The sequence below is a fragment of the Macaca fascicularis genome, chromosome 7 (assembly GCF_037993035.2).
Source record: "Macaca fascicularis isolate 582-1 chromosome 7, T2T-MFA8v1.1".
In the NCBI taxonomy this organism is placed as follows: domain Eukaryota; kingdom Metazoa; phylum Chordata; class Mammalia; order Primates; family Cercopithecidae; genus Macaca; species Macaca fascicularis.
In genome coordinates, this window is record NC_088381.1 from 44,377,328 (window position 1) to 44,403,899 (window position 26,572).

At 37.4% G+C, this 26,572-nt stretch overlaps 1 protein-coding gene across 19 annotated transcripts in view; it reads left to right on the forward strand.

The window, feature by feature from the left end:
- Nucleotides 1-26,572, forward strand: part of MAP2K5 (mitogen-activated protein kinase kinase 5) — a 264,267-nt gene that overhangs the window by 107,510 nt on the left and 130,185 nt on the right. For all 19 annotated transcript variants that reach the window (XM_045395630.3, XM_065548107.2, XM_045395631.3 and 16 more), the window contains 2 exons: nucleotides 5,236-5,297; nucleotides 11,877-11,925. In XM_045395630.3, the coding sequence (XP_045251565.2) occupies nucleotides 5,236-5,297; nucleotides 11,877-11,925 (111 nt within the window). The remainder of the gene's footprint in view (nucleotides 1-5,235; nucleotides 5,298-11,876; nucleotides 11,926-26,572) is intronic.

The following is a 26,572-nucleotide window of genomic DNA, read 5'->3' on the forward strand; positions in this document are numbered from 1 at the left end:
TTTGGTAGTTTGTGTTTTTCTCAGAATTAATCTGTTTCATCTAGGTTTTCTAATTTATTGATACACAGTTGTTCTGAAAATTCTCTTATAATCCTTTTTATTTCTGCAAAGTTGGTAGTAATGTTCCCTCTTCCATTCCAGATTTTAGTTTCTTGAGTCTCCTCACTTATTTTCTTGGTCAGTGTAGCTAAAAGTTTGTCAGTTTCTCTGTTTAAAAAAAAAAAAAAAAAAAAAAAATTTTTTTTTTTTTTTTGAGACGTAATTTCGCTCTTGTTTCCCAGGCTGGAGTGCAATGGCGCGATCTCGGCTCAGCGCAACATCTGCCTGCCGGGTTCAAGCCATTCTCCTGCCTCAGCCTCCGGAGTAGCTGAGATTACAGGCGTGCGCTACCACGCCCAGCTGATTTTGTATTTTTAGTAGAGACAGGGTTTCTCCATGTTGGTCAAGCTAGTCTTGAACTCCCGACCTCAGGTGATCTGCCTGCCTCGGCCTCCCAAAGGGCTGAGATTACAGGCATGAGCCACCATGCCCAGCCAAAAGATTTTTTTTTCATTTAAAATGAAACCGACTTTTGGTTTCATTGATTTTCTCTATTGTTTTTTTCTGTTCTCTGTTTTGTTTATTTCTGCTTTAATTTTATTATTTTCTTTTTTTCTGCTTTGAGTTTAGTTTTAGCTTGATGTTCTTCTTCTGCTTAAGGTAGAAAGTTAGGATATTGATTTGAGATCTTTCTTCTTCTTTAATGTAGGTTATAAATTTTCCTCTAAGCATGGCTTTAGTTGCATCCTAGAAGTTTTGGTATGTTGTGTTATTTTCATTAATCTCAAAGTATTTTCCATTTTTCTATGACAGAAATCTCTTGTGATTTCTTTCTGACCCATTTTTATTTAGGTATGTGCTGTTTAATTTCCACATATATGCACTTGAGAAGAATGTATTCTCCTGTGGTTAAGTGAAGTATCCTTTTCATGTCAGTTAATTCTGATTGGTTTGTAATACTGTTCAGTATTTTCTTATTAATCTTCTGTGTAGTTTTGTCCTTTTCTGAAAGTGAGATATTGAAGTCTGAAAAACTAATAATTTTGAGTTGTCTGTTTCTCCTTTCAGTTCTTTCAGTTTATGTTTCATATATTTTGGCATGCATGCTAGGTGCATGCATGTTTATAATTGTTATGTCTTCTTGGTTGGTTGATCCTTTTATCATTAGAAAATGTCTTTGTCTCTAGTAACAATATTTAATAATAGTTATCTAAAAGACTATTTTTTCCACTAGTATAGTCACTCCAGCTCCCTGTTGGTTACTATTTGAATAGTATATCTTTTTTCATCATTTTTCAACCTGTTTGTGTCTTTAAATGTAAAATACCTCTGTTGTAGACAGCATATAGTTGGATCATTTTTTAAAAAATTAATTCTGCCAATCTCTTATTTAATTAGAGTACTTAAACCTTTTACATTTAATTTAATTACTAACAAGGTGAGATGTATCTCTCCCATTCTATTTGTTTTCTATGTGTCATGCATTTCATGTTCTGTTATTGCTTTTTTTATGTCAAATAGATATTTTCAAATGTACCATTTAAATTTCCCATGGTTTCTTTTGCTCTATTTTTTTAGTTATATTGTTAATGTTGCCCTAGGGATTACAATTAACTTCTTAACTTATAACAATTTACTTCGGATTAATACTAACTTTATTTTAATAGTATACAAAAGGCCGGGCATGGTGGCTCATGCCTGTAATCCCCGCACTTTGGGAGGCCGAGGTGGGCAGATCACCTGAGATCAGGAGTTCGAGATTAGCCTGGCCAATTTGGTGAAACCCCATCTCTACTAAAAAAAAAAAAAAAATACAAAAATTAGCCAGACGCAGTGGTTCATGCCTGTAATCCCAGCTACTCGGGAGGCTGAAGCTGGAGAATAGCTTGTACCCAGGAGGCAGAGGTTGCAGTGAGCCGAGATCGCGCCACTGCACTCTAGACCGGGCGACAGAGTGAACTTTGCTTCTGTATTGCTCAATTTCTTCTCATCTCTTTTATGCTGTTATTGTCATATAAGTTACGTTCTTATACATTGTGTGTCCAAAACAAATTTAAAATTATGCCATTGTCTCTTAAGTCATATAGGAGAACAAAAGAGATACAAACAAAACATACATTTATCCTGTCTTTTATATTTGCCTATGCAGTTACCTTTACCAGTGTTCTTTATTTCTTCATGTGGATCTGAGTTACTGTCTTTTAACTTCAGTCTAAATTTCCTTCAGTCTGAAAGACTGTATTTTATTTCTTGTAGGGTAGGCCAACTAATGATTAATTCTCAGTATTCTGAGATAAATTTTCCAGTTTATTTGAGAGTATCTTAATTTCTCCTTCAGTTTTGTAGAATAGTTTTCGCTGGATATAGAATTTTTGGTTTACAATCTTTTTCTTTCAGCTGTTCAAATATGTCATTCGCCTGCCTCTGACCTCTGTGGTTTCTGATGAGTAATCAGCTCTTGATCTTTTTGAGGATTATTTGTAACTGAAATGTCACTTCTCTTGCTGCTTTCAAGATTTTCTTTGTCTTTGGCTATGGATAGTTTGATAATAATGTGTATAGGTATAGATCTCTTTTGACTTTATCCTATGTGAAGTATACTGAGCTTCTTGGATGTGTAAATTCACTTTTTAACATCAAATTTAGGAAGTTTGGGGTCATTGTTTTCTCAAATATTCTTTCCATTCCTTCCTTTTCTCCTCCCTTTCTAATCTCCTGTTATGCGTATGTTTGTATGCTGGATGGTGTTCTCCAGGTGTCTGAGAATGTGTTCATTTTTCTTCATTTTCTTTTCTTTTCATCATTAGACTGGATAATCTCCATTGACCTATCTTTACCTCCTTTGATTCTTTCTTCTGCTTTCTCAGATACGCTGTTGATCCTGTCTAATAAATTTTCATTTCAGTTATTATACTTTTCTACTTCAGAATGATATTTGGTTACATATGACTTCAAGGAACAAAGAAAAGTGACAGATCACAGAGAACAAACCAGTAACTTTGGAATCATGAGCAAAAAGTTCAAACCTACCGAGCCACAGATGAATGAGTTTCTAAATGCCTTGAATACCACTACCTCAGCTAAAATTAAATTCTGTCAGTTTGCATCATAGTAGTATCACATTGCATGAGACTTTTTAAACTGCAAAAGGTTCACGTGTGATTCTCAAGCTATGTCACATCATGGGGAAACCTTTTAATTTTTTTTTTTTTTTTTTTTTGAGACAGGGTCTCGCTCTGTCACCCAGGATGGAGTGCAGTAGTGCAATCTCTGCTCACTGCAACCTTCGCCTCCCAGGTTCAAGCAATTCTCCTGCCTCAGCCTTCTGAGTAGCTGGGACTACAGAGTAGTGTACACCACCTTGCCCAGCTCATTTTTATTTTTTTGGTAGAGATGGGGTTTCACCATGTCTCCTAGGCTGGTCTCAAACTCCTGACCTCAAGTGATCTTTCCACCTTGGCCTCCCAAAGTGCTGGCATTACAGGTGTGAGCCACTGTGCCTGGCCACCTTTTAAATCTTTAACTTCTGAAACTTCAAAGGTTCAGGTCTTCTCTGAGCTCTGCCATCAGCTGACTCCTGGCTTTAACTAGAACATTCACATCGCTGGGATTATTTTCCCCACCTGTCAAGTAAGGTCGCTGGACTGATCTTTAATGTCCTTTTCTGCACTAATGTTTGATAGGTCTAAGAGTTGCCATTTTTGATAGATCTGTAGGATAGAAATGATAATAAAACAGAGAAAAATTAAACCAACCCCCTCTGCCATTTTTAACCTGATAAGAATTACTGAATTGCAGAAAAAGAACTCATCAAACTTAACAGGAACTCTTAATCCTGAGTGGATCTGCCACATCGTTTTTTCACCGATGACATTTTTCTCTAATGGACATGAAAAGGACAAGATGAATCAGTGATGGCACAGAGCCAGCTGTGTAAAGATTTAGCCATATGAATAGTTAAGGAAAGCGGGTCTAACTGAGGTTAAAAACCAGTGAACTACCTCAAAATTAGATTCCTTTTTGGCTTCTTCTACTGATAATTGTGGTAAGGTAATCTTTGCTTTTTGGGTTTAGCTTGTTGAAACCATTGTCCATTTAGTTAATTAAGCCCTGATTTATATCCTTTGTAAAAGTGAATTCTCTTAGAAGTTGTTACTGGTACATCTGGATGGATTTTCACCTCCTAGTTTTAAGCCATTCAGGTCATTCACTTCATAAGGGATTGGTCCAATAAGCTGCATTTGTCAGTCTTGCAAATACCAGCATGTAAAGCTTGATCTTTTTTATTCTGTTTATCCTTCATACTGCCAATTTATCTGAAAGATCAATGAGAACATAAAATGTTTTTCTGCTGTATTCTCACTTTTATTACATCTGTAATAAAAATGTCATTTTAGTAAATAAGGATGGTTCAGTTCATATCAGATTTTTTTTCATTATCTTCCCAGTAGCACCCAGAGCCAAAGTGTAATGTTTAGTTACACTTTGGTTTCCCAGTTTCTTGTTCAAATCTGCAAACTATGAGTAAAGGTTAACTAAGAGTGATCATTTTTCTGTATCTGCTTTAAATGGGATAAATATAAAGCCAGTAGTCATATATATAATACATGCATGTGTCTGTATGCATATAAAAATATTTGTCAAATACTCTGAAATAATTTTTTTGTAGAACTGAAAGACTATACCTCAATTTGACTCTTAAAGATGATTACATATTGTTAAAATAGATCTCATAATCATATCATTAATGAGCAAAGTAGTGGTTCTCTGCATATATTCCAGCTTTTGTTGGATTAATGTGAAAATTCTAAGATATTACCCGGATTTACATTTGAGAAAAACTGTTACAAAAGGCAGGCACCTAAATGTAATTGTCATATTGATCTTTATAATTTTGTGTATGTATTTAAGTTTACATAAAGTATAGTTTCTTAGCTTGCCTTTGACTAGTTTCTTTCAGTTTGTCATGTATGCAACTATACACTTCAGAATAAAATGAAAATATCCACTTATACTTCATCAGGAAGTATTATTATGTTATAGATAACATTGGACTAAAAACAAGTTTTATACTACACATCCAATGTATGGTGTAGGAAGTGTAAGAACATAGTCTCACAGTGAATACACAGGAGGAGCCCAGTGCATTGTTCGGGTAGTTTCATTTGTAGTAATATGGCATGTTTATCTCTACAGGGGGATCTTTGGATGTATATAGGAAAATGCCAGAACACGTCCTTGGAAGAATTGCAGTAGCAGTAAGTATATGGCTTCAGTTTTAGGAAATTTGAGTGATTTAATCCTTCTAATCAAGCTCACTCTTCTTATATTCTCAATGTCTTTTCTTGTTCTTCAATCCCAGTTGGCTCCCAAGACCTTCTTGACTTTCTCCTGTTTTGTTCTTTCTTCTTTTCATAGACCAGCCCACCCACTGTCACAACATAGTCACACACTTATGTATTCCAACCTGTTCTAGTTTCATGTGTTTGCAGGGACCTTGCTGTTCTTGTTGACTCGTAAAATTTCCAAGTTGTTCTTAAAAAAAAACAAAAACAAAAAAACTGCTTTTTTGTTTTGTTTTTACATTTTGTAGTTATGATTAGCATATGTTTTGCAAATACTTAAAAAGTCTGAGTTATTAAAGCAGTCTATGAGAAAACACTAATTTGTTAAGAACAAAGTAGTATTAGTAAAGATTTTTTGCAGTCTTTTTATGTTCTTGGTTTTTAATTTTTTCATCAACTATATCTAGAAATTTATTCCCTTTGTGATTTAAAGCATTTTTTCCATATTCATGTACTTTCTATATACACTAATATACTGATGAAATTGAACTAACATTACTATAATGTTCTCATAAGTTCCGTATTTCACATTTATAATAATGTAGGTTAAACAGTGTCTGAGAGGAGTCATGGGGTGGTGTAATAGTAAACAATTGCTAAGCTAAAGGCACTATGATAACTTCAGTGGTTTATTGCAGAACAAAGTGATTGTACCATGTGCCATATAATTAAATGGCTGATTTTCACATTCATTATGCATCAGACTGACAACTCAAATTCTTTAATCCAACATGGACACTTATTTAGTCTTAGTTCATTGTAATTCACAGCTTTCCTTTTTTCTTTCTAATTATTAGTGTGAACTGCCCTGGGTGATGAGAACTTTCTTTTCTGATGCTATTTCTGCTAAGTAGCTTCTCATCTACATGTGTAGGTAGATTAGTATGAAATTTGAGTACTTAAATCACTATTTTAGATGAAAATAAAAATGTTTCATTTCCTGTTCTAATGCCAGGAGAGTGAATGCTTTGTGGCTTTTGGCAGTTCTTGGCTGTAAAGTTTAATAACATGTATAATAAAGGGCAAAAAAAGGCAAGGATACCAATTGAAAAAGAAAAAAGTATACAAGTTCTATATACTCAATTATCTATGGAACTTGGCAAAAATAGAAATCTCCCATCTTCAGTAGAGAAGCATGTTCTTCCTGAACTTCATAAATCTTACTTCCCTCTTGTTTAGGGCATCCACACAAGGCCACCAATCTTTTCAATTCTACTGGAGTAGGAAGACTGTTGAAGTGAATAGAGTCAGCAGAAAAAATAATTCAGCGTCAAATGCAGGGCTTGCCTATTAAGTGAATGAAAATATGACACAAATTATTTTAGTGAAAGGCATTAAAGTAAGTGCTACTCCAAAGGATTGTTTATATTTGCTCTTACATTTTTTTTATTAGGGGTTTTTCCCCCTAAATATGTGTCCAATTTCTCCAGCTTTTATGACTCATCATGTCATAGTAATGAAAACTACATACAGCTGTAGTAGAAGAAATGCTTTTAATAATTTTGCTTTTTGTCTGCCACTTTTTATAAATTCTGCAGGAGCCTGGGTTTGTGTAATGCCTCCAAAGTGTTTTTTTTTTTTTTTTAATGTATCCTGAATAGGCTACAAATTTGAATGATCATTTGTTGCAGCTGACGAACACCAGATTGGCCCATGGCTAATACCTGACACTAGGAGGGTTGTACTAGTCAAAATAAGACTAGCAAATTGATGGGCTGTGGGTTATGGTGTGTAAACTAAATATTCCCACAGTCTGATTGTGTTCCCAGTATCCTTGGTCATCTCTCCAAAAGTGTACTGAAGATGGCATCAACATCTTTCCCTTGAGTTCCCTCATTGAGGCCAAGAAAGCACAAGGGTGCTATTGCCAAGTGAAAAGCAACAGAATCAGAAAGAGAGAGTGGGAAAATCGGTGTATATTGAATACTTCCTGTGCTAATCACTAATGCATGCTGTCTATACAAGTATTATGTCATTTAGTCTTTACAGCCACCATGTAAAGTGTGGATTATTGAACATACTCTGTGCACATGCAAGATGAGGTTTGGAAAAGTTAACCAGCTTGCCCAGAGTTATCATCTAATTAGTCAGTACAAATTTGAACACAGGGCTGTCTGACACCAGACCCCTTGCTTTCTCAGTGTGTTCTCCTAACAGAATGAGAGAAAAAAAAAAAAAAATAGAGGCAAGAGTGAAAGAAAGAGCTAGGCTAAAAAATAAAAAAAGAGACTTATGAATGAGAAAATAATGGAGCAACACAATTGCTTCAGATTCTTTTCATGTCTTTAGGTATCTCTCTTTTCCCAAATTAACTTTATTTTCCAGGGTCTAATAATCTGGCATGCAAGGCAGATTCATAGGTCCAAGGTTCATTACAGCATGGACCTCTGTCGACCTCTGTGATATGTTATTCAAATTTTCTCCTGTAAAATGTATGGCAAGAGAGTTCCCCCCCACCCAAGGAATTTATACATACCTGGTTTCAGCCTTCCAACTTGCTCAGTGACTCAGTGGTTTTTCTCTGCTATCCATTTGAATATGGTCTCCTATAAAGAGGAATGAATGCCTTTCTGCCTTTCCCTGCCACCCAACACATTCTGTTTTTCTTCTCATTTCTGAAGCAGTGACACTGTGTACTGTATTTTGAGTGCTAATGTTGATTGAAGTTGTCCCTGAAAGGAGGTGCACTTGACATGTCAAGGAGCGAGTGATTGACAACAGATATAAGTACTTTTAGTGTCAAGGCTTTGTCAAGTCATTGTTGTGAAACCCAGCCTACTGAATACCAATAATATCCTTTAGATTTTTCAGTTCACAGATTTCTAGCTCCTTTTTCACCAGAATTTACATGTTTCTAAAGGAAAATGTAGTGTATTTTGACAAAGAATAAGAATATTTTCTTTTTGAATCTCTAACAGAGTGAATAATTTTAGCAAATATTATAAAATCAGTATTTGTTTTACTTTTTCTACCTGATAATCAGAATATATTGGATTGCCTTTCCTTACATGTTTTCTGAAAATTCATTTTGTATGGAACCAATTTTTAGTGGTGAGCTATCTTTAATGGATAGTTTTTATAACATGCAGCTAAGCTTCTAAGTTGAAAATTTTAACCCTACTTCCTCAGAACGGAGAAGATGATCACCTCCATGCTAAATAAGATGACCTCCTCCTATTACTCAGAGAGAAAATTGTTATCGTTATGGATGTTACTTTTTATAAACATTTAAAGAAATATTTTTGCTATGTTTCCTTCTGTGATAAAATTATCATTATTAATATTTTGATATTTTCTTGCTGTATTGTCTTCCTGTCCAGAATACATGTGTTTTATTGTAATGCCAGTTATTTCCAAACTCTGGAAGAAGTCATTTGGTATAAAAATGTATGCTGTTCTCTTAAAATAGACAAACATATACCGGGATTGATGAATCTATGTAAGCAAATCTTTCAGGAGCACATTGCACCCTTTGAGAACAATTAAAATATGTTAACCTCTGCTCAGTATTAATTGATACAGATTTTTGTCTTCTAGATCTTTTGGAAATTGGCTTTCTCCCATTGCATTTCTTATTTTACAGTTGCTCTTAGGCTTCCTTGATCAACTCGAATCCTTGCATATTTAGCCCCTAACGCACTTCTTACCATTTTCAAGATATGTAAACCACTCAGTTACTTCTCATGGTAATGGTAGGTTTTCTTGTTCTTATAGTCCTGACTTACCCGGAATTCTCTATAATGATGAATACTTTTAAATCTTACAGTAAATTTTGACTAGTAGTGATTTGTTCAGTGTATCTGGTGTCAAATTATGAATAGTCAACCTTGAAATTGGTAAGTTCACACTCATGTGCATATAGGGTCAATGGTTATGAATAAAACATGTGCATTTCCTTTTACAGCAATTTATATGTAAAGATTTTTTTTTTTTGAGACGGAGTCTCGCTCTGCCGCCCAGGTTGGAGTACAGTGGACGGATCTCAGCTCACTGCAAGCTCCGCCTCCCAGGTTTATGCCATTCTCCTGCCTCAGCCTCCCGAGTAGCTGGGACTACAGGCGCCCGCCACCTCGCTCGGCTAGTTTTTTGTATTTTTAGTAGAGACGAGGTTTCACCGTGTTAACCAGGATGGTCTCGATCTCCTGACCTCGTGATTCACCCGTCTCGGCCTCCCAAAGTGCTGGGATTACAGGCTTGAGCCACCGCGCCCGGCCTATATGTAAAGATTTTTTAAGTTTTTAATGGTGACCACTGATTAAAATTTCCACATAGAAGGGAGTACTTGTAACCCATATACTTAGGGTCATGAAAACACCTTTTTCTCAGTATCTCATTCAACTAATTACTCTTAACTCATGCTATGAAAGTGAAAACTGCAAATCTAATTCAGATGTTTGTATTTTCTCATTTTTATTTCCTTGACCTGCCTTTTTAATACCTTGCCTTGTCAACATATATGCTTTGCGCTAGCCAGACTGGCTTGTGAGGACCATCTTGATATACTTCGTTCTTTCCTACTCCAATATACTTTATAAATTTGGGGGGACCTTTTTGTTTTGAGATTATTTTAGTCTTTTTTTTTTTTTTTTTTTTTTTTTTTGAGACGGAGTCTCGCTGTATCTCCCAGGCTGGAGTGCAGTGGCGTGATCTTGGCTCACTGCAAGCTCCGCCTCCCGGGTTCACGCCATTCTCCCGCCTCAGCCTCCCAAGTAGCTGAGACTACAGGCGCCCGCCACCACGCCCGGCTAGTTTTTTGTATTTTTAGTAGAGACGGGGTTTCACCATGTTAGCCAGGATAGTCTCGATCTCCTGACCTCGTGATCCACCCGCCTCGGCCTCCCAAAGTGCTGGGATTACAGGCTTGAGCCACCACGCCCGGCGAATTACAGAAAAGTTGTGAGACGAATACAAAAAATTCCCACAGATGCTTCACCTATATTCCCTAGTTGTTAACAGTTTGCCACATTTGGTTAAAAATCTATAAACATATTTTTTCCTGAAACATTTGAGAATAAGTTACAGATACCACGGCCTTTATCCCAAAATATGTTAGGTAGCTGTTTCCTAAGAACAAACACATTATCTTACGTAATCACTGATTAAAATCAGGAAACTAGTATTGATGCAATATTATTATCTACTCAACAGCCCTTATTTGAATTCCACCAATTGTCCAATAATACCCTGTATAGACCAAAGAAAAAAAATTCTGGTTCTGGAAGTTTAGGATTATTCTTTGCATTTGGTTGTCATGTCTCTCTAATGCCTCAGTGTTTGTCTTTCATGACTTTGATATTTTGGAAGAGTATATTGCCCCAATACTTTGATTATATATTTTTACCTTCACCTAAACACTTCCTTCTCTTTTTTTCATTTAAGTTAAATCCGTTACTCAAGACACAACACCTTAGTAAACCTTTCTGACTCCTGATGGGAAAAGCAGTTTCTATTCTACCCACTGCCTTATTTCATCAGTTGACTTTTTTAAAATGTCTCTCCAGGCCAGGCATGGTGACTCCCACCTGTAGTCCCAGGGATTTGGGAGGCCAAGGCAGGAGGATCCCTTGAGGCCAGGAGTTCAAGACCAGCCTGGACAACAAAACAAGATCAAATCTCTACAAAAAATATTTTAAAATTAGCAGGGTGTGGTGGTGTGCACCTGTAGTCCCATCTACTCAGGAGGCTGAGATGGGAGGATTGTTTGATCCCAGGAGTTTGAGGTTACAGTGTGCTATGATTGCACCACTGCACTCCAGCCTGGGCAACAGAGTGAGATCTTGTCTCAGAAGAAAAGTTTCTCCTTGGTCATAAGTGTCCTGACTTCAGAAAAAGTTTTACACAGAGAAGTATAGAAAATTAAGAAAGCCATTGTCCGTTTTTCCTGTCCGTCTCCTTGCCTGGCTTAGCATCATTATGAATTCAGCATAGGTACTTCCAGATTATTTTATATACACATGCACTTATTTCTTTCATTTGGAGTACCTTATCTTCAGAAGATTATAAGCTCATTAAAGGTAGGAACTGTGGCTTTTGCATTTGGTTTTCCCGCAAAGCCTCACACAGAAACGGGAGATGTTCAGTAAATGCTTATTGATTGACAGAGTTTTAAAGGAAGAGTTAGGCCAGGCGTGGTGGCTTACGCCTGTAATCCCAGCACTTTGGGAGGCTGAGGCAGGAGGATCACTTAAGCCTAGGAGTTCAAGACCAGCTTAGGCAACATTAGTGAGATCCCTGTTTCTACCGAAAAAAAAAATAGCCAGGCGTGGTGGTACACATCTGTGGTCTCAGCTACTCAGGCAGCTGAAGGGGGAGGATTGCTTGAGCCCAGGAGGTCAAGGCTACAGTGAGCAGTGATTGTACCCCACAGCACTTCAGCCTAGGTGACAGGGTGATACCCTGTCTCAAAAAAAAATGTTGATATATTTAAATATGGAAAGTTCCTTATAAAAACCATAATTGATAATTGTACTGTTTTCTTTTTCCTAAATTTAGGTTGTTAAAGGCCTTACTTATTTGTGGAGTTTAAAGATTTTACATAGAGGTATGTGCTGGGCTTATAAGCTTGGGCTTAATTGGGTGGGGTTGGGTCTCTCCAGATACCTTGATTTTTAAAGTAAGTGTTCTGACATTTAAGCCAGCTGATACATCTGGTACTCAAAAAGATGGCTGCTTTATAAATGTTATTTTTCTTGTTTTCTCCATCAACTGCTCTCATTTAGATTATAAACTTGGTAGCGTGTTTTTGTGAATCACCTTTGTCAAACTTGTAAAAAGATATTTCATAGTATTTGAAAATAACAGGATCTTGTTTGTCTTACTTAACTCTTGTTAATGCAAAACCTTTGCTTTCTGTACAGTTACATCCTTCCTTCTAGTAACATTTCAGATAGTATCACACACTGTTCCTTAAGAGATTGCTTCACATATCTGGAAAGAAAAACTTTATTTTTAATTTTTTTTAAAGATGGGATCTTGCTATGTTGGCCAGGTTGGTGTTAAACCCCTAGCCTCAAGCAATCCTCCTACCTTGGCCTCCCAGAGTGCTAGGATTCAGATGTGAGCCACTGCGCCTGGCCAAAAGTAAAACTTTAAATAAGATATTGGTGGAAGCATCAGGAATAGTCCCCTTGTCCGGTAACAGAACACATGAGAGAATAATCAGATAACTGTTGAATATTGCAAAAGGAATCTCCTTTTGTTTTTTTAATGTTTCCAAAATATCTTAATTCATTTGGAGCAAATTATTAAGTGAGAAAGAGACTTTAACAAAGCAACTTCAAGGCCTAGTGTTACTAACAGTGCTGTTTAATTTTACACATCTGCTCATCTTAGCTTTATGTGCATTTGGGGAATGGAACAGCATACACATTAGATATGATTAAAGGAAAGTTTTTTTTTTAAGAGTGTAAACTGTGAGATGGAGAAAACAACTGATATTTTCAACTGTGATGTCATATCTGTCACTACAGGTTGTTTTCTTTTGTGGTGGTTTTAATATCCTAGTGATTCCACATCTCTTCTGAAATCCTGCTCCTTCTTTTTAATAAGGGTATCTAGATTTTGACAAATAAAATATTCAGGTTTTTGAAGGTATTTATTCTGACTAAATGAAATCATAAACTAGATTTCTTTTTAAAGCCAGTCCACTCCATTTCTAGAGTATAGTTGGTGCGAAAGGTAAGTGTAGGGAGAGTGAGTTTTGTTAGTATTACTTTCTCTGGGTATAAATAAGTGTGTAAACACATTTGGTTGATGAAAGAAAAATTGAGCATTTTTGACTACCAAGAGTAAGAGGTAACAATATTTAACGTTGTATAACTTATATTGTTTCTATTCCCTGTACTTTTACCTCCCCACACCCAGCAACCCATAAAGTGGTGACAGCCATTTTAATAAGAATTAACCCAATGGTCAGTTCTCAAAATTTTATTGATTTTTTTAAAATGGACATCTGCCATCCATTTGACAAAAGAACTAAAGGGAAAACATCCATTCTTAATAGCAAAGCTTTCTTTAAACGGACAGTGCCATGGAAATTCGAGTGTTATTAGAAAGTGAGTGTTAGGATCATCATGTACTCTGGGCATACAGGTTAATTCTGGCTTATAATGAAATCCCTCTCTAGCTATAACTTTGTGCAAGGAATCTTAGTAGCACAAAGAACTATGGTGGATAGGGAAATACGTTTTAGTTATTCTGCCATTATCTTGATTTTTCTTCTTTAAAATTAGAAATCATGCTGATAAGTTGATGTACCTTTTCGTATTCCTCTATCTAAATTTTTTTTATTTTAATTTTTACTCTGGGTTTGGGGGAAATAACTAAAATTTTAATTTGAAATGGGATCTTGATAGACATGTTTCAAATGGATTTGTCTGGATCTAAAAATAATGTCGAGGGTCAGATTCTCAGTATAATCACTTTATGATCACTGTGACCAAACTTGGTTGACCAGAGCCTGTCAGAAGCCAGTAGGTCCTTTTTTCCATCCCTGGTTGCAACTTGGGCTAAGAAAGGGCTCTTTTGTTAGTGATGGACAAGGGCTGCAGTGGTTTGACTGATGGAGAGCATAGAGGTTTCAAAAGGGAATCCTGGGCCTGTACTTATTTTTTCAGTTGGTGCCAGCCAGCCCAATTCCTACAGAGAAATGCCACTTGTTGTGAGAAGATATCTGTTGGGGACAGATTAGCAGCAGTGGTAGAGGGCTGACAAGTCCTCTCAAGGAATTTCAGTGAATGAGTGTGCACCTACATCTGTCTTGGAAAGACTAACGAACTGCAGTGCAGATGAACAGTTATGTCCCAGTAGTTATGGCCACTCAACTACAGAAATAAATATGCTGTGGTAATACACCTCATTAAATATATTCATATTTAGCTTTTGAGTTTCCCAGCTATTCATGGAAACTTTTACTTTCTAGACTTAAAAGCATGTGTTTTTATGAAGAGTCAAATAAGCCGGATGTCCCTGAAGACTTTTGTAAAGCATTGTAATGAGAAATTTACCCTAGATTGAGTAGTTGTTAACTTAATATTTTAGAGGTTTTGTCCATATTTAATAACTTGGATTCCATAAAAATAAGATTAAAGATGCCTTTTTATTTACCAAAAAGCTATTTAATTTTCTTCTTGATTAAAAAATTGTAGCTTTTTAGATCAGTTCAATCAGGCAATTAAAGATCAGAGCTTTTAAGTTCAGCTAAGGCAATTAAATAGGTAATATACTTGTTTATGCACTTTTGCTGTATAAGCTCATTGCTGTTCCTTCTTAAAAGCACATGTACTCATTTTTGCTTTCTCTAAATGAATGATGATGGGAATTCTAGCTGAACATGTGTCACATTGTCAAATCAAAGACAGGGGTCCTTCTGCAGCGGCTGGGGAGCCCGGTTTAGGCGTTCTGAGAGGATAGTGAAAAGAAGATGGTGAAAGAGAAATACTAATGAGTGATCTTTACCTCTTCCTCCTTTGTCTTGGTCTAAGTACCTGTGTTCTCCTCTGATCATCATTTTCTAATGCTGTTCTTAAAAAGCAGAGTAGAAAAAAAAATTGCTTTGTACTTATGGGCACAAATTTCAAAAGATTAAGAAATGGAGACGTGTTCAGTATCTAATGAGAAAAGAGAACAAACTATTTCTCACATTTATATGGCCTCCTTGGAATACAGTGGTTCTGGATTTTAGCTATAGAAAGTGGATATATAAATAGTATATTACAGAATTTATTAAAGGTAGTTAATGGCTTCCAAACAAACTCTTGAAAACCTGGAGTCTCTCCCATAGTGTATATCCAGTGAGGACTGTAGAGTAGAATGAAATCTGAGCAATAAGCAGTGGCATACCACCCATCTCGTGAGGCTTGTTAGTCTGGTAAAAGTTAGTTTATTTGATAGTATATTATGTTAATTGGAAATTGTTTTGGAAATTGAAGGACAGCAGTTGCTATTCATAATGGATCATCAGATGTTATATTCAATCAGGTGTTACTGTTGTTTATTTTGCTCTTTTTAAGATTTGATTGAGATATATGTGCAGGGACTTCATAAACTATTGAATGCTAAGAATGTGGCATGTTTTTATTATAACCATGAATTAATCACTTTATTCAGTTAATAAGAATACATCACTCCAAAACCAAGCCAGGGAGAGAGTTTATTATACTTTATATTACTGAGTCAAAAATTATGAAAATCTTTTCTCTAAAATAAACCAAACGTGATAATTTCATATGAGGACATAATTATTAAAAATGTTTGAAATGCCCACCAAATTAACCACTGCTGAAAAGTTGTCTTTATTAAAAGGCATATGTGAGAGCACTATAAGCATAGCATGTGCTGACTATGGGTAAAAACAAAGAAAATGAACAGTGAGAAAATCTGTTAGGCCAGATCCGACATTACAGGAAACATCGCAGCTTCACTTCAAAACATACATCGCCACTAATGAGGTGAGAGCCCTGCATATTAATAAACCTACAGCTCCAGTCATAGCCATCATTACCCACATCAAACATAAATACAAGATTAACACCTATGCCATTTCTTTGGAAGATGTGAGAATGCCCTAGGAGTAACTGCTCTGTCTTTCCCTGAGGATAAAAAATAGAAATACAAGGGTAAGGAGAATAGAACTTAGATTAAGAAAATAAAATTGGCAATCATTCTGGAGCCATCTTACACAGATGCAGAAGTTTATAGAAGAAAAAAAAAACCTGTATAGTTGGTGTGCCAGGAGTTTTTTTGTATATATGAACCTGGTTAGTTTCATTTACTTTCTCCAATAGGAGAACTTTTTAAAAATACATTTTTGCAGAAATTCTGTAGGCAAACACTGCCCAAATAGATTTGTGTTTAAAGAAACTAAGCCTTGTAGTTTCAGTGTACATGTTACAAATTTTATTTTCTACCCTTGGCTTTTCTCTTTTATAAATCTGGCCTCACACAGACTTTCCAATTAGTGCTACCTTAGATACCAAAGCCAGTGTTAGTTTGGTCATTCAGCAACGATTTATTTTATACCTACTACGTTCTAGGCACTGTTCACAGTACTTGAAACACATTAAGACGTGAAACAAAAGATTTCTGTGATCCTAGAACTCATGTTCTAGCAGTGATAGAGTGGGTTGGGAAACGTTCCTTAAACAATACTATACACAATAAATAAATAAAATACAGAGTGTGTTAGAGGGTTGTTAGTAATAGAAAAGAAAAAGTAGATTGAACCTAGGGGAGGCAAAGAGTAGGTACGTATTAATCAGGAAACCTCACAGAGAAGATGAGTTTGGAAGGAAGGCTTGAAAGGGGCAGGAAGTAGTCAAGTAGATATAGGGGGAAGTGTTAGAGTGGACACCACAGGATGTGCCTGGAGTATCAGTGGAACAGCAAAGAGGCCAGTGTGTCTGTATCTGAGTGTGGGGGAGGAAGGTAGAATCAGCTGTTAGGAAAATGTTTTGGTAATTCAGGTAAGTTTCAGGGGCCCAGATCAGGGAGATAGTTATAAAGATGGGGAGAAGTGGTGATTCTGGATATATTTTAAACGTAGAGTCGATAGAATTTCCTGATGGATTGCTTGTGACTTTTAAGAGAAAGAGAGGCGTCAAGGTTGCTTAAATTGCTAACAGTTTAGTATGCTAAAAATATTTCTTGCTACTTTATTTCCCTGAAAAGAGATAACAACAAGAAACCTGATAATACGGGCCGAGCGCGGTGGCTCAAGCCTGTAATCCCAGCACTTTGGGAGGCCGAGACGGGCGGATCACGAGGTCAGGAGATCGAGACCATCCTGGCTAACACGGTGAAACCCCGTCTCTACTAAAAAATACAAAAAACTAGCGGGGCGAGGTGGCGGGCGCCTGTAGTCCCAGCTACTCGGGAGGCTGAGGTAGGAGAATGGCGTGAACCCGGGAGGCGGAGCTTGCAGTGAGCTGAGATCCGGCCACTGCACTCCAGCCCGGGCTACAGAGCGAGACTCCGTCTCAAAAAAAGAAACAAAAAAAAAAACTGATAATACAAAGTGCTGACAAGAATACACAGCAATTAGAATTCTCATACGTTGCTGGTAGAAATATAAAATGGTACAGCTGCTTTGAAAAATAGTTTGGCAATTTCTTGCAACATGATTCAGCAGTCCCCTTCCTAGATATTTACCCAAGATAAATGAAAACATACGTCCACACAAAAACTTTAGGCAACTCTTTATAGTGGCTTTATTCATAATATCTGCAAAGTGGAAACAACCCAAATGTCTTTCAGCTGGTAAATGGAAAAACAGACTGTAATACATCCACAGAGTGGGATATTACTCAGCAATAAAACGAGCTACTGATACATGTAACAACATAGGTGAATATCAGATACTTCATGTTAAATGAAGGAGGCTGACTCAAAGGGTTACCAGCTGTGTGATTCCACTTATATGACCTTCTGGAAAAGGCAAAATACATACATGGAAAAAGCAAAATACAATCTTCCATCCTATGGGATGGAACATCAACATCACTGGTTGACAAACAGTGGAGGAGGAGTTGACTGTAAAGGCATGAAGGAACATTTTGGTATGTTGGAAATGTTCTGTGTCTTGATTTTGGTGGTAGTTACATGATTATATGTGGTTTTTAGCAAACAAAGGCCTGTGCATCTGAAAAGGGTGAGTGAATTTTACTGTGTATAAATTATGCCTCGGTAAACCAAATTTTAAAATTAAAAAGTAAACCAGACTTAGAGAGAAAAGCTCCTCTTACATCTTGGCCGTGCAGCAGACGCTCTAGAAAGAAGATTCCCCTGCCAAAAGGACAAAGCATTCTTTCAAAGGGTCTTGGTGATTCTGTCATTATTTCTGTATCTTCATGACTCCTGACAAATCCTACCTAGGTTTGATCTAGTAACTCAGTAGCTTAAAAAACAGCCAGCCAACACCCCCACCCCAAGAAAAAAACCAACCCTCGTGGTTTAAAGGATATCTACAATGCCAGAAAGAGAGAGACAGGGTCAGAGAAGGGAGGATAGTGCGGAGAGAAACAGAAACTTAGAAGTTGCTGTTATCATTGGCACAATTTGAAACATCTGGAAATTGGACAGTTCTTTCCATAGTTAAGCCAATTTTTTCACCAGAGATATTACCAAGAACTGCGTATGTGCAGAGCTGACTTAACCTGTTGGACAATTTTAAAAGCTCAGTTTCTAAGAAGGAATAAGGATTTATTCGACATTCCCAATTCAGTCCTACTGACTGACTGCCTCACTGGGTGACCCCAGAAAGGCAGATCACTCCTGTTCTCTTTGCCTCTGTTCCCTCATATATATTGTGAAAGAGTAGCTGAGTGATTACTCAGATTCCTTCAAGAGCTAAGGTTCTGGGTTCTGTGATTTCGTGGCTGAAGGAAGTGTGACATGTTGATAAGGTGGGGAACAAAGCAAAGCAGAGAGACATAAAGGAAAAGAAAGAGAAAAGGGGAGAATTTCCAAGAGTAGATTTTGTGATGAAAATAATAACAATAATGACTATTTATTAAGCATGTACTCTGTACGAGGCACTGTTCTGGGTGCTTAATGTATATAAATTATTTAAGGTATTCCTTCAAAGGGGGAAATTCTAGGAAATATGAAATGTTTTAAAACTGAAGATAAGAGAGTAAAGTATAAAACAAATAATTGAGAATTAAAGCTGTGTACCTTAGCTAAGAAAATGTTGCTTTCTAAACCAGACTGATGTAATCAAATCAAAAGGCGCCTTTAAGGGTAACTGTTTTTAAAGTATCAGGGACACTGAAAATGAAGTATTAAGACAGTCCCATCTAAGGGCATCCTTTTTAAGGAAGGAATTTTGAAGAAAATTGGAAGGTGAGAGGTTAACAGTTCAAACGAGTGTAGGCAGATAAATGTTATATATTTGATATTGTCCTTTAAGCAAAATCAGTATAAATTTTAAGATTAAAAATGTTATAAGAATATTTGTATTATATTCCAAAATTATTTTGTTATATTTATTAAATGGGAAAAGCGAAATGGTTTGGTAGAGGTAAGACTTTGAATTCCTTAGGAAAGAAATTTCAATGTCAAGGTGGTAGTTAAAATAATATGTTAGTGCGTGTAAGAGTTGGGATTTGTGGCAAAAATAAATTAGGGAATGATTATTTTCTGGATAAAATGATTCTTAAGCAAAAGAATTCTTGGAAAGCATTGCTATCAATAGAAAACTAACCTGATTAATTTTTAATGATTTGTTAAAAGATATAATTTGCATAAAGCTTTGTAACAGTCTTTTTTGCAGAGATCTACATAATTTGTGCTTAACTATACATTATAGTGAATTTTGAAATAACCTATGACATATTTTTGCTTTCTGGAGGATCAAACAGTTTTTGTTTGTTTGTTTTTTTGAGACAGAGTCTCACTCTGCGGCCCAGGCTGGAGGGCAATGGCACAATCTTGGCTCACTGCAAGCTCCGCCTCCCAGGTTCAAACGATTCTCCTACTCTGGCCTCCCAAGTAGCGGGGACTACATGCACGTGCCTCCACGCCCAGCTAATTTTTTGTATTTTTAGTAGAGACGGGGTTTCACTGTGTTAGCCAGGCTGGTCTCCATCTCCTGACCTCGTGATCCACCCGTCTCGGCCTCCCAAAGTGCTGGGATTACAGGCGTGAGCCACCGTGCCCGGCCCCAAACAGTCTTTTAAAAGAACTGGTTAGTGTTTGAGTAACCTAAGTCAATTTAAAAGGAGTCATTCCCAGCTGGGTGCGGTGGCTCGTGCATGTAATCCCAGCACTTTGGGAGGCCGAGGTGGGCGGATCACGAGGTCAGGAGATTGAGACCATCCTGGCTAACACCATGAAACCCCATCTCTACTGAAAATACAAAAAATTAGTCGGGCATGATGGTGGGCGCTTGTAGTCCCAGCTACTCAGGAGGCTGAGGCAGGAGAATGGTGTGAACCTGGGAGGTGGAGCTTGCAGTAAGCCGAGAGTGTGCCACTGCACTCCAGCCTGGGCAACAGAGTGAGACTCTGTCTCAAAAAAAAAGGAGTAATTCCCAGTAGGTTTTATGTTGCCATGTGTAATGATGAGAGAGCTAGTATGTGCATACTTCCTTCCCTGAGCTCTGAGGCTGTTTAATCAGATGGGTCTGGAAGGAGGCATTTATGTTATGCAAGTGCTAGTGTTGACAGCACCTTATCTCCTGTGTAAAAATCATTTCCATATTGTCCTTTAAATATAATAAATATTAATCACATTCAGCGCTATAGTAGATTATAACTTGTGAATGTTTATGTTTTTGAAAAGAGAAAAGACTTAGCCCATTAACAGGCTAAACAAACTATGACTCTAGGTTGTTGGTTTTTCTCCAACTCTGACACTACCCACACAAATGAACATCTCGAGAAATTAAGCCTCTTTCCCCATGTTGTTCATTCATTCTATTCACCTTGGGTGATCACGGGGTATTTCCGTCTTTGTAGTACGTTGTGATTTTCAAGAAACAAGAAACGCTACATGTCTTAAAAGTATTCTTTTAAAAGAATATGTGCCTAGAATATATAAAGAACTCTCAAAACTCAATGGTAGAAAAACAAACAATCCAATTAGAAAATGGGCAAAGACACAAAGAGACATTCCACTGAAGAGTATACACAGATGGCAAATAAGCACATGAAAAAGATGTTCAATATCATTAGCCTTTAGGGAAATGAAAATTAAAACCACCATGAGATATTACTACATACCTATCAGAATGGCTAAAATAAAAGATAGTAACAACAGCAAATGAGGATGCAGAAAAATTAGATCACTAATACATTACTGGTAGGAATGTAAAATGATACACCTCCACTGCTGACATTAAAAAAAAAAAAAAGCTAGACATGCCACTACCATATGACCCCAGCAATTGTATCCCTGGGCATTTATCCCAGAGGAATGAAGACTTCTGTTCACACAAAAACCTGTACACAAGTGTTTATTGCAGCTCTATTCATCATAGCCAAAAACTGGAAACAACTCAGATGTCCTCCAGCAGGTGAATGGTTAAACAAGCGGTGGGCATTTATACCATGGATTACTGCTCAGCAATAGAAAGGCGTGAACTCTTGATGCACACAACCTGGATGAATCTCCAGGTCATTATGCTGAGTGAAAAAGCCAGTCACGAAGGTTACATAGTGTATGATTCCATTTGTATAATATTCTTGAGATGACAAAATTATAGAAATGGAGAGAGCACGTTAGTGGTTACCAGGGGCTAATGAGATGGGAGACAGAGGGAATGTTTACAATGGAGCAAGACAAGGAATCCTCATGGTGATGGAAATGTTCTCCATCTGGACCATCAGTGTCAATACCCTGGTTGTGATACTATACTATAGTTTTATAAGATGTTACCATTAGGGGAAACTGGGTGGAGGGTACACAGGAGATCTCTGGGTTGTTTCTTACCATTGTAAATGTAAACTTTGAGATAACTATGTAAATCTCTAGTTATCTCAAAATTAAAAGCTTAATGTAAACAACAAAAAGAGAATATATCATCTTTCTATAGTTGCTTGTATTCAGACTCTGGACAGCTTAATCAGAGAGGGTTGTCCTGGACTTAGTTTTTCTCTCTCCCATGCTTCTGTGGTAGGATTTGATCATAGGCAGAGTCATCCCTTTTAGGAAATCAGTAAGAGGGAAATTGCCCTCTTCCATTCTGAAAATGAATATCAATGGAAGCCTTAGAGGAGAAAGAAGGAAAGACGTCCTGTGTCATTCAAGGAACAAATGCAAATGGAAGAGGGTAGTTATTTCCCCAGTCCCCATCTCTGAAAACTTTCTGCCTTGCAGGGGATTGGGATTTGAAGCAGATTGTGTGATCGTTGTGTGTTTTGGCTCACCAGTCTTTATAGTATCCATTAGGGTAAGCTTCTGTCCAACCACCCAGCAGGATGCCCCCAGAGTGTGGATGAATGTTTGATTCACCAAGCCCCACAGATAGCTCTGATCATTGCTTTGTCTCTGACACAAGCCTGAAGTTTAGGAGCTTATCAGAGGGAGAGAGAGAGCACCTGTATGATGAATGATAGGGTCATTTCTGTTGGTGGAGGAATTTATGGCATTGATTGTATGCCAGTGGATATTTGTTGGATGAATACATTGAATCATAATTTTCTGAGGACAATGTTTTTCTCCTGAAATTTTTGTAATGTGGCTAAATTAGAAGTCATCTTTTGTTCCCCTTTCTCGTATTAAAGTAAGAGATTTATCCTTGGGACATTTTGCCAAGCAGAATGGACAGACAGCTTTAGCAGTTGGAAGAGCTCTCCATGTCTCTTCCTTTCTCTAAAGGCATGGTTGAACGTGATCAGCACCATGGAAATCCAATCTACTCTTTTGCTGGTGGAAGATTAAGTTCATTCTGGATTGGGTGCAATCATAATGATAACAATATTAATCATTTTACTAATATTGTCATTTATTGAGTACCTTGTATATGCTACTGTGTTAGCTCTCTTGTATGTATAATTTTATTTGTTATAATAACCTTTTGAGGAGGTATTATTGTATCCCCATTCTTAGGTGAAGAAATCAAGGCTCAAGCAGCCTAAAAATTTGCTTAGTTATAGGAAATATCATAAGAAAAAGTCTTAGGAAAGTGGTTGGTGGCCTAATGGAAAAGCTCTAGTTTTAGGGTCAGACCCAGGTTTAAGTTCTGGTTCTTCCTCTTAATTCATCTTAGCTATGTGACCTTGGGTCAGCTTCTTAACTTCTTTGAGGTCATAGCATCGTACCTGGCATATAACAGCTATTATTATGTCAAATAATTATTTCTCAAGAAAAGAAGCAAGAGGTTAAGTGACAGGGAATAGTTAGAACGTTCCTCAAACTTTCCTGTTACATCTCCTTTTCTTAGAAAATTAGCCTGTGAGGGCCGGGCGCGGTGGCTCAAGCCTGTAATCCCAGCACTTTGGGAGGCTGAGGCGGGCGGATCACGAGGTCAGAAGATCGAGACCATCCTGGCTAACATGGTGAAGCCCCGTCTCTACTAAAAAATACAAGAAAAAAAAAAAACTAGCCAGACGCGGTGGTGGGCGCCTGTAGTCCCAGCTACTCAGGAGGCTGAGGCAGGAGAATGGCGTAAACCTGGGAGGCGGAGCTTGCAGTGAGCTGAGATCCGGCCACTGCACTCCAGCCTGGGCGACAGAGCGAGACTCCGTCTCAAAAAAAAAAAAAAAAAGAAAATTAGCCTGTGAGTATAAAGAACTTAAAACATCTGGGCTATTTTCTTTGTGAAATTCCCAAGATCACCCAACTATTCACTGCCAAAGCTGGGATGATCCATCCTATTGGTTCCAATAAGATTTAGCTCATAAATATAATGCAGTTTGTTAAGGCTTAAGAGCTTAACTAGTCGAAGCCTCTAGTTTTGTGTCCTTGGGCAAGTAATTTCATTAATTTGAACCTCAATTTCCTCCTCTGTAAAATGGGGTTAATAATAGTACCTATATCAAGGGTTATAATGAGAATTAAATGAGGTAATGCATATGATAATAATGTATTTAGCCCAGTTCCTGGTATATATTAAGTGCCAAGTAAGTGTTATCTACCATAATTTTTTGTTATTTATTTAAAACAAATTACCAGGATTAGTCTTCTGGACACACCATTCCAAGTCAAGTCTGCTGTCTTACATCTTATTTATGCATATAATGTGGTATTCCTTTGTTTTCTTTCCTTTTTCCCCAAAAAGCTTTTATAGTCAAGAGGAATCTTAACAGTCAGTGGTATCTTAGACTTGGGGAAGTAGGTTGTGCAGGTACACATTCCTCCAGACCTGGCTTTTCCTAAACACTGACCAGAATATGTACATATCACAGGTAGGAATCTTAAGATTCACCACTTTAGAAGGAAATCTCTTTTACTTACTACGAAAGGATTAAGAGAGGGAGAATTGAGAAGCTCAGGCCTTTTTGCCCGTGTTATTAATCTCGTAAATGCCCCAGGTCCCCTGCCTTTATTGAAGAAGGAAAGCCACGTTTGTTGCCTCCATTCTGAACCAAATCATGAGACTCTAGGCAATAACTGCCATTGAGGATGGCTAATTATGTTGTTTAATTTTATTTAAGGCTTTGCAAGAATATTTGGATGACCTACCCTTTATTATGTAATGGAGTCATTAGAATAACTTTTATATTGCATTGTGGTTTTCTCTTAAGTATGTTCCTGTTGTGCACAGATGAATTTGTAATGCAGAATGTCAGCATAGTCTATATTTAATTGTACCTGCTGTTCTCATTCATTAGAACGCAGTCCCCAAGAAATAACTAGATAGATATATTGGATTTTTTTCTTTTCATAAGACAATTAAACATAATGAAAGAGCATTGCTGAAAATCCCAGGCACAGTGCTAGGAGAGGTTACTAGGAGTGGAGACCTGCTAATGCACCCTCTGGCTCCTGGTAAACTGAGAGTGGCTTCCTGGTATTCACACAGTGTAACTGCTTTATGGGGGGAAAAAGTTGAAGAGAAGTTTATTTCTGCTTCCATTATTATCCCACAACAGCCACATGCCACATTTAAAAATGTTTCTGTAAGAATTGTACCATATCTGTTTCTAAGAGCATTCAGTGAGACATGTAAAAGTTCAGAGCAAATTAAGTGTTTTAAGTATGAAACAAAACAAAGACCAAAAAGAAGTAGAAGTTGGAGATACCAACAGCACCTGATGTGAACAGGTCACAGCAAAAAGGGAATCCTCAGTTGGTATGGTTTTTCTTTTCTGACAGAAGAAAGCATATAGCTGATACAAAATCACAATTTTCTTTAGAACTGATCTTACCAGACACTGGGCGCAGTGGCTCATGCCTATAATCTCAATGCTTTGGGAAGTCGAGGTGATCAGATCATGAGATCAGGAGTTTGAGACCAGCCTGGCCAATATGGAGAAACCTCATCTCTACTAAAAATACAAAAATTAGTGGGGCGTGGTGGTGGGCACCTGTAGTCCCAGCTACTCAGGAGGCTGAGGCAGGAGAATCGCTTGCACCCAGGAGTTGGAGGTTGCAGTGAGATGAGATCGTGCCACTGCACTCGAGCCTGGTGACCCAGTGAGACTCCATCTCAAAAAAAAAAAGGAATCTTTCCGGGAAATTACCATTTGGGTCCCTATACAAAGCTCATTAAGTAACTCCAACTGTAGTTTTGTGAAGGAGCTTTTATTTGTTTTGAACAGCCCCCTTGGCACCCAGCCAGATCCTAGCCAAGGGTAACCTCCCACCCTGACCCCTGATTGTGCTGGGGGCAGGGGCTGGGCAGTGGGCGGAGGAGCCCTTTTGTGAAGACTTCAGGAAAGCACATGCTCTTGAGGCTCTGGCCTTTGTTAGCAAGCTTCTGCTTGATGCTGTTTCTGTGGATTGTTTAATGACTAATTGGTGCAGAATGTGTAAAAATACAGTTTCCTGCACGAAGCAGTTATGGGTGGCAACATGGGTTGTCTCAACATGATACCAATTTCCACAGACGATTTGGTCAATTCAGTGGGGGGAAAAAAATCAGTCAGTCCAGCCTGAAAATCAGAGCAGTTACTTACGGTTATTGAGGCAACTATGGTTGGTGGATCAAATTTTTCATGTTTGAATCAGTTGTTTTTACATTTTATAGACATAGCCTTAGTCATTTTTGGAAATAATCTTAAATACACAAAAGTAACATTTTAAAATTAGTATCTTTGTTTAAATATTTGTAATCACAGTTTATCAGGCCTAGTGCATATCAGTTCTAAGAGGAAATAACCATTTTACCATTGATATATAGTATATTATATGTAATTAACTGATCTTTCATACTTTGTTATAGAGTAGGAGAGTGACCACAGTGACCACAAAAGCACTTGCAGAAACTATGGATTATCAATTTATTTATTAGTAATTAATTAGTAATGGTAATGAGAAATCAAGTTGTGTTTTGAGGTTGATTTTTTAAAACAGCTTTCTTGATATATAATTTGCATGCCATAAAATTCACCTACTCAATTCAGTGATTTCTAAGTTTATAAAGTTGTGCAACCATAACCATATTCCAGTTTTAGAACATCGTCATCACCCCAAAAAAGTATCCTCATGCTCATTTGCAGTCAATCCCTGCTCCTGTCCTCAGCCCCAGGGAACCACTAATTTACTTTCTGACTCTTAGAAAAGATTTGCCTTTTCTGGACATTTTG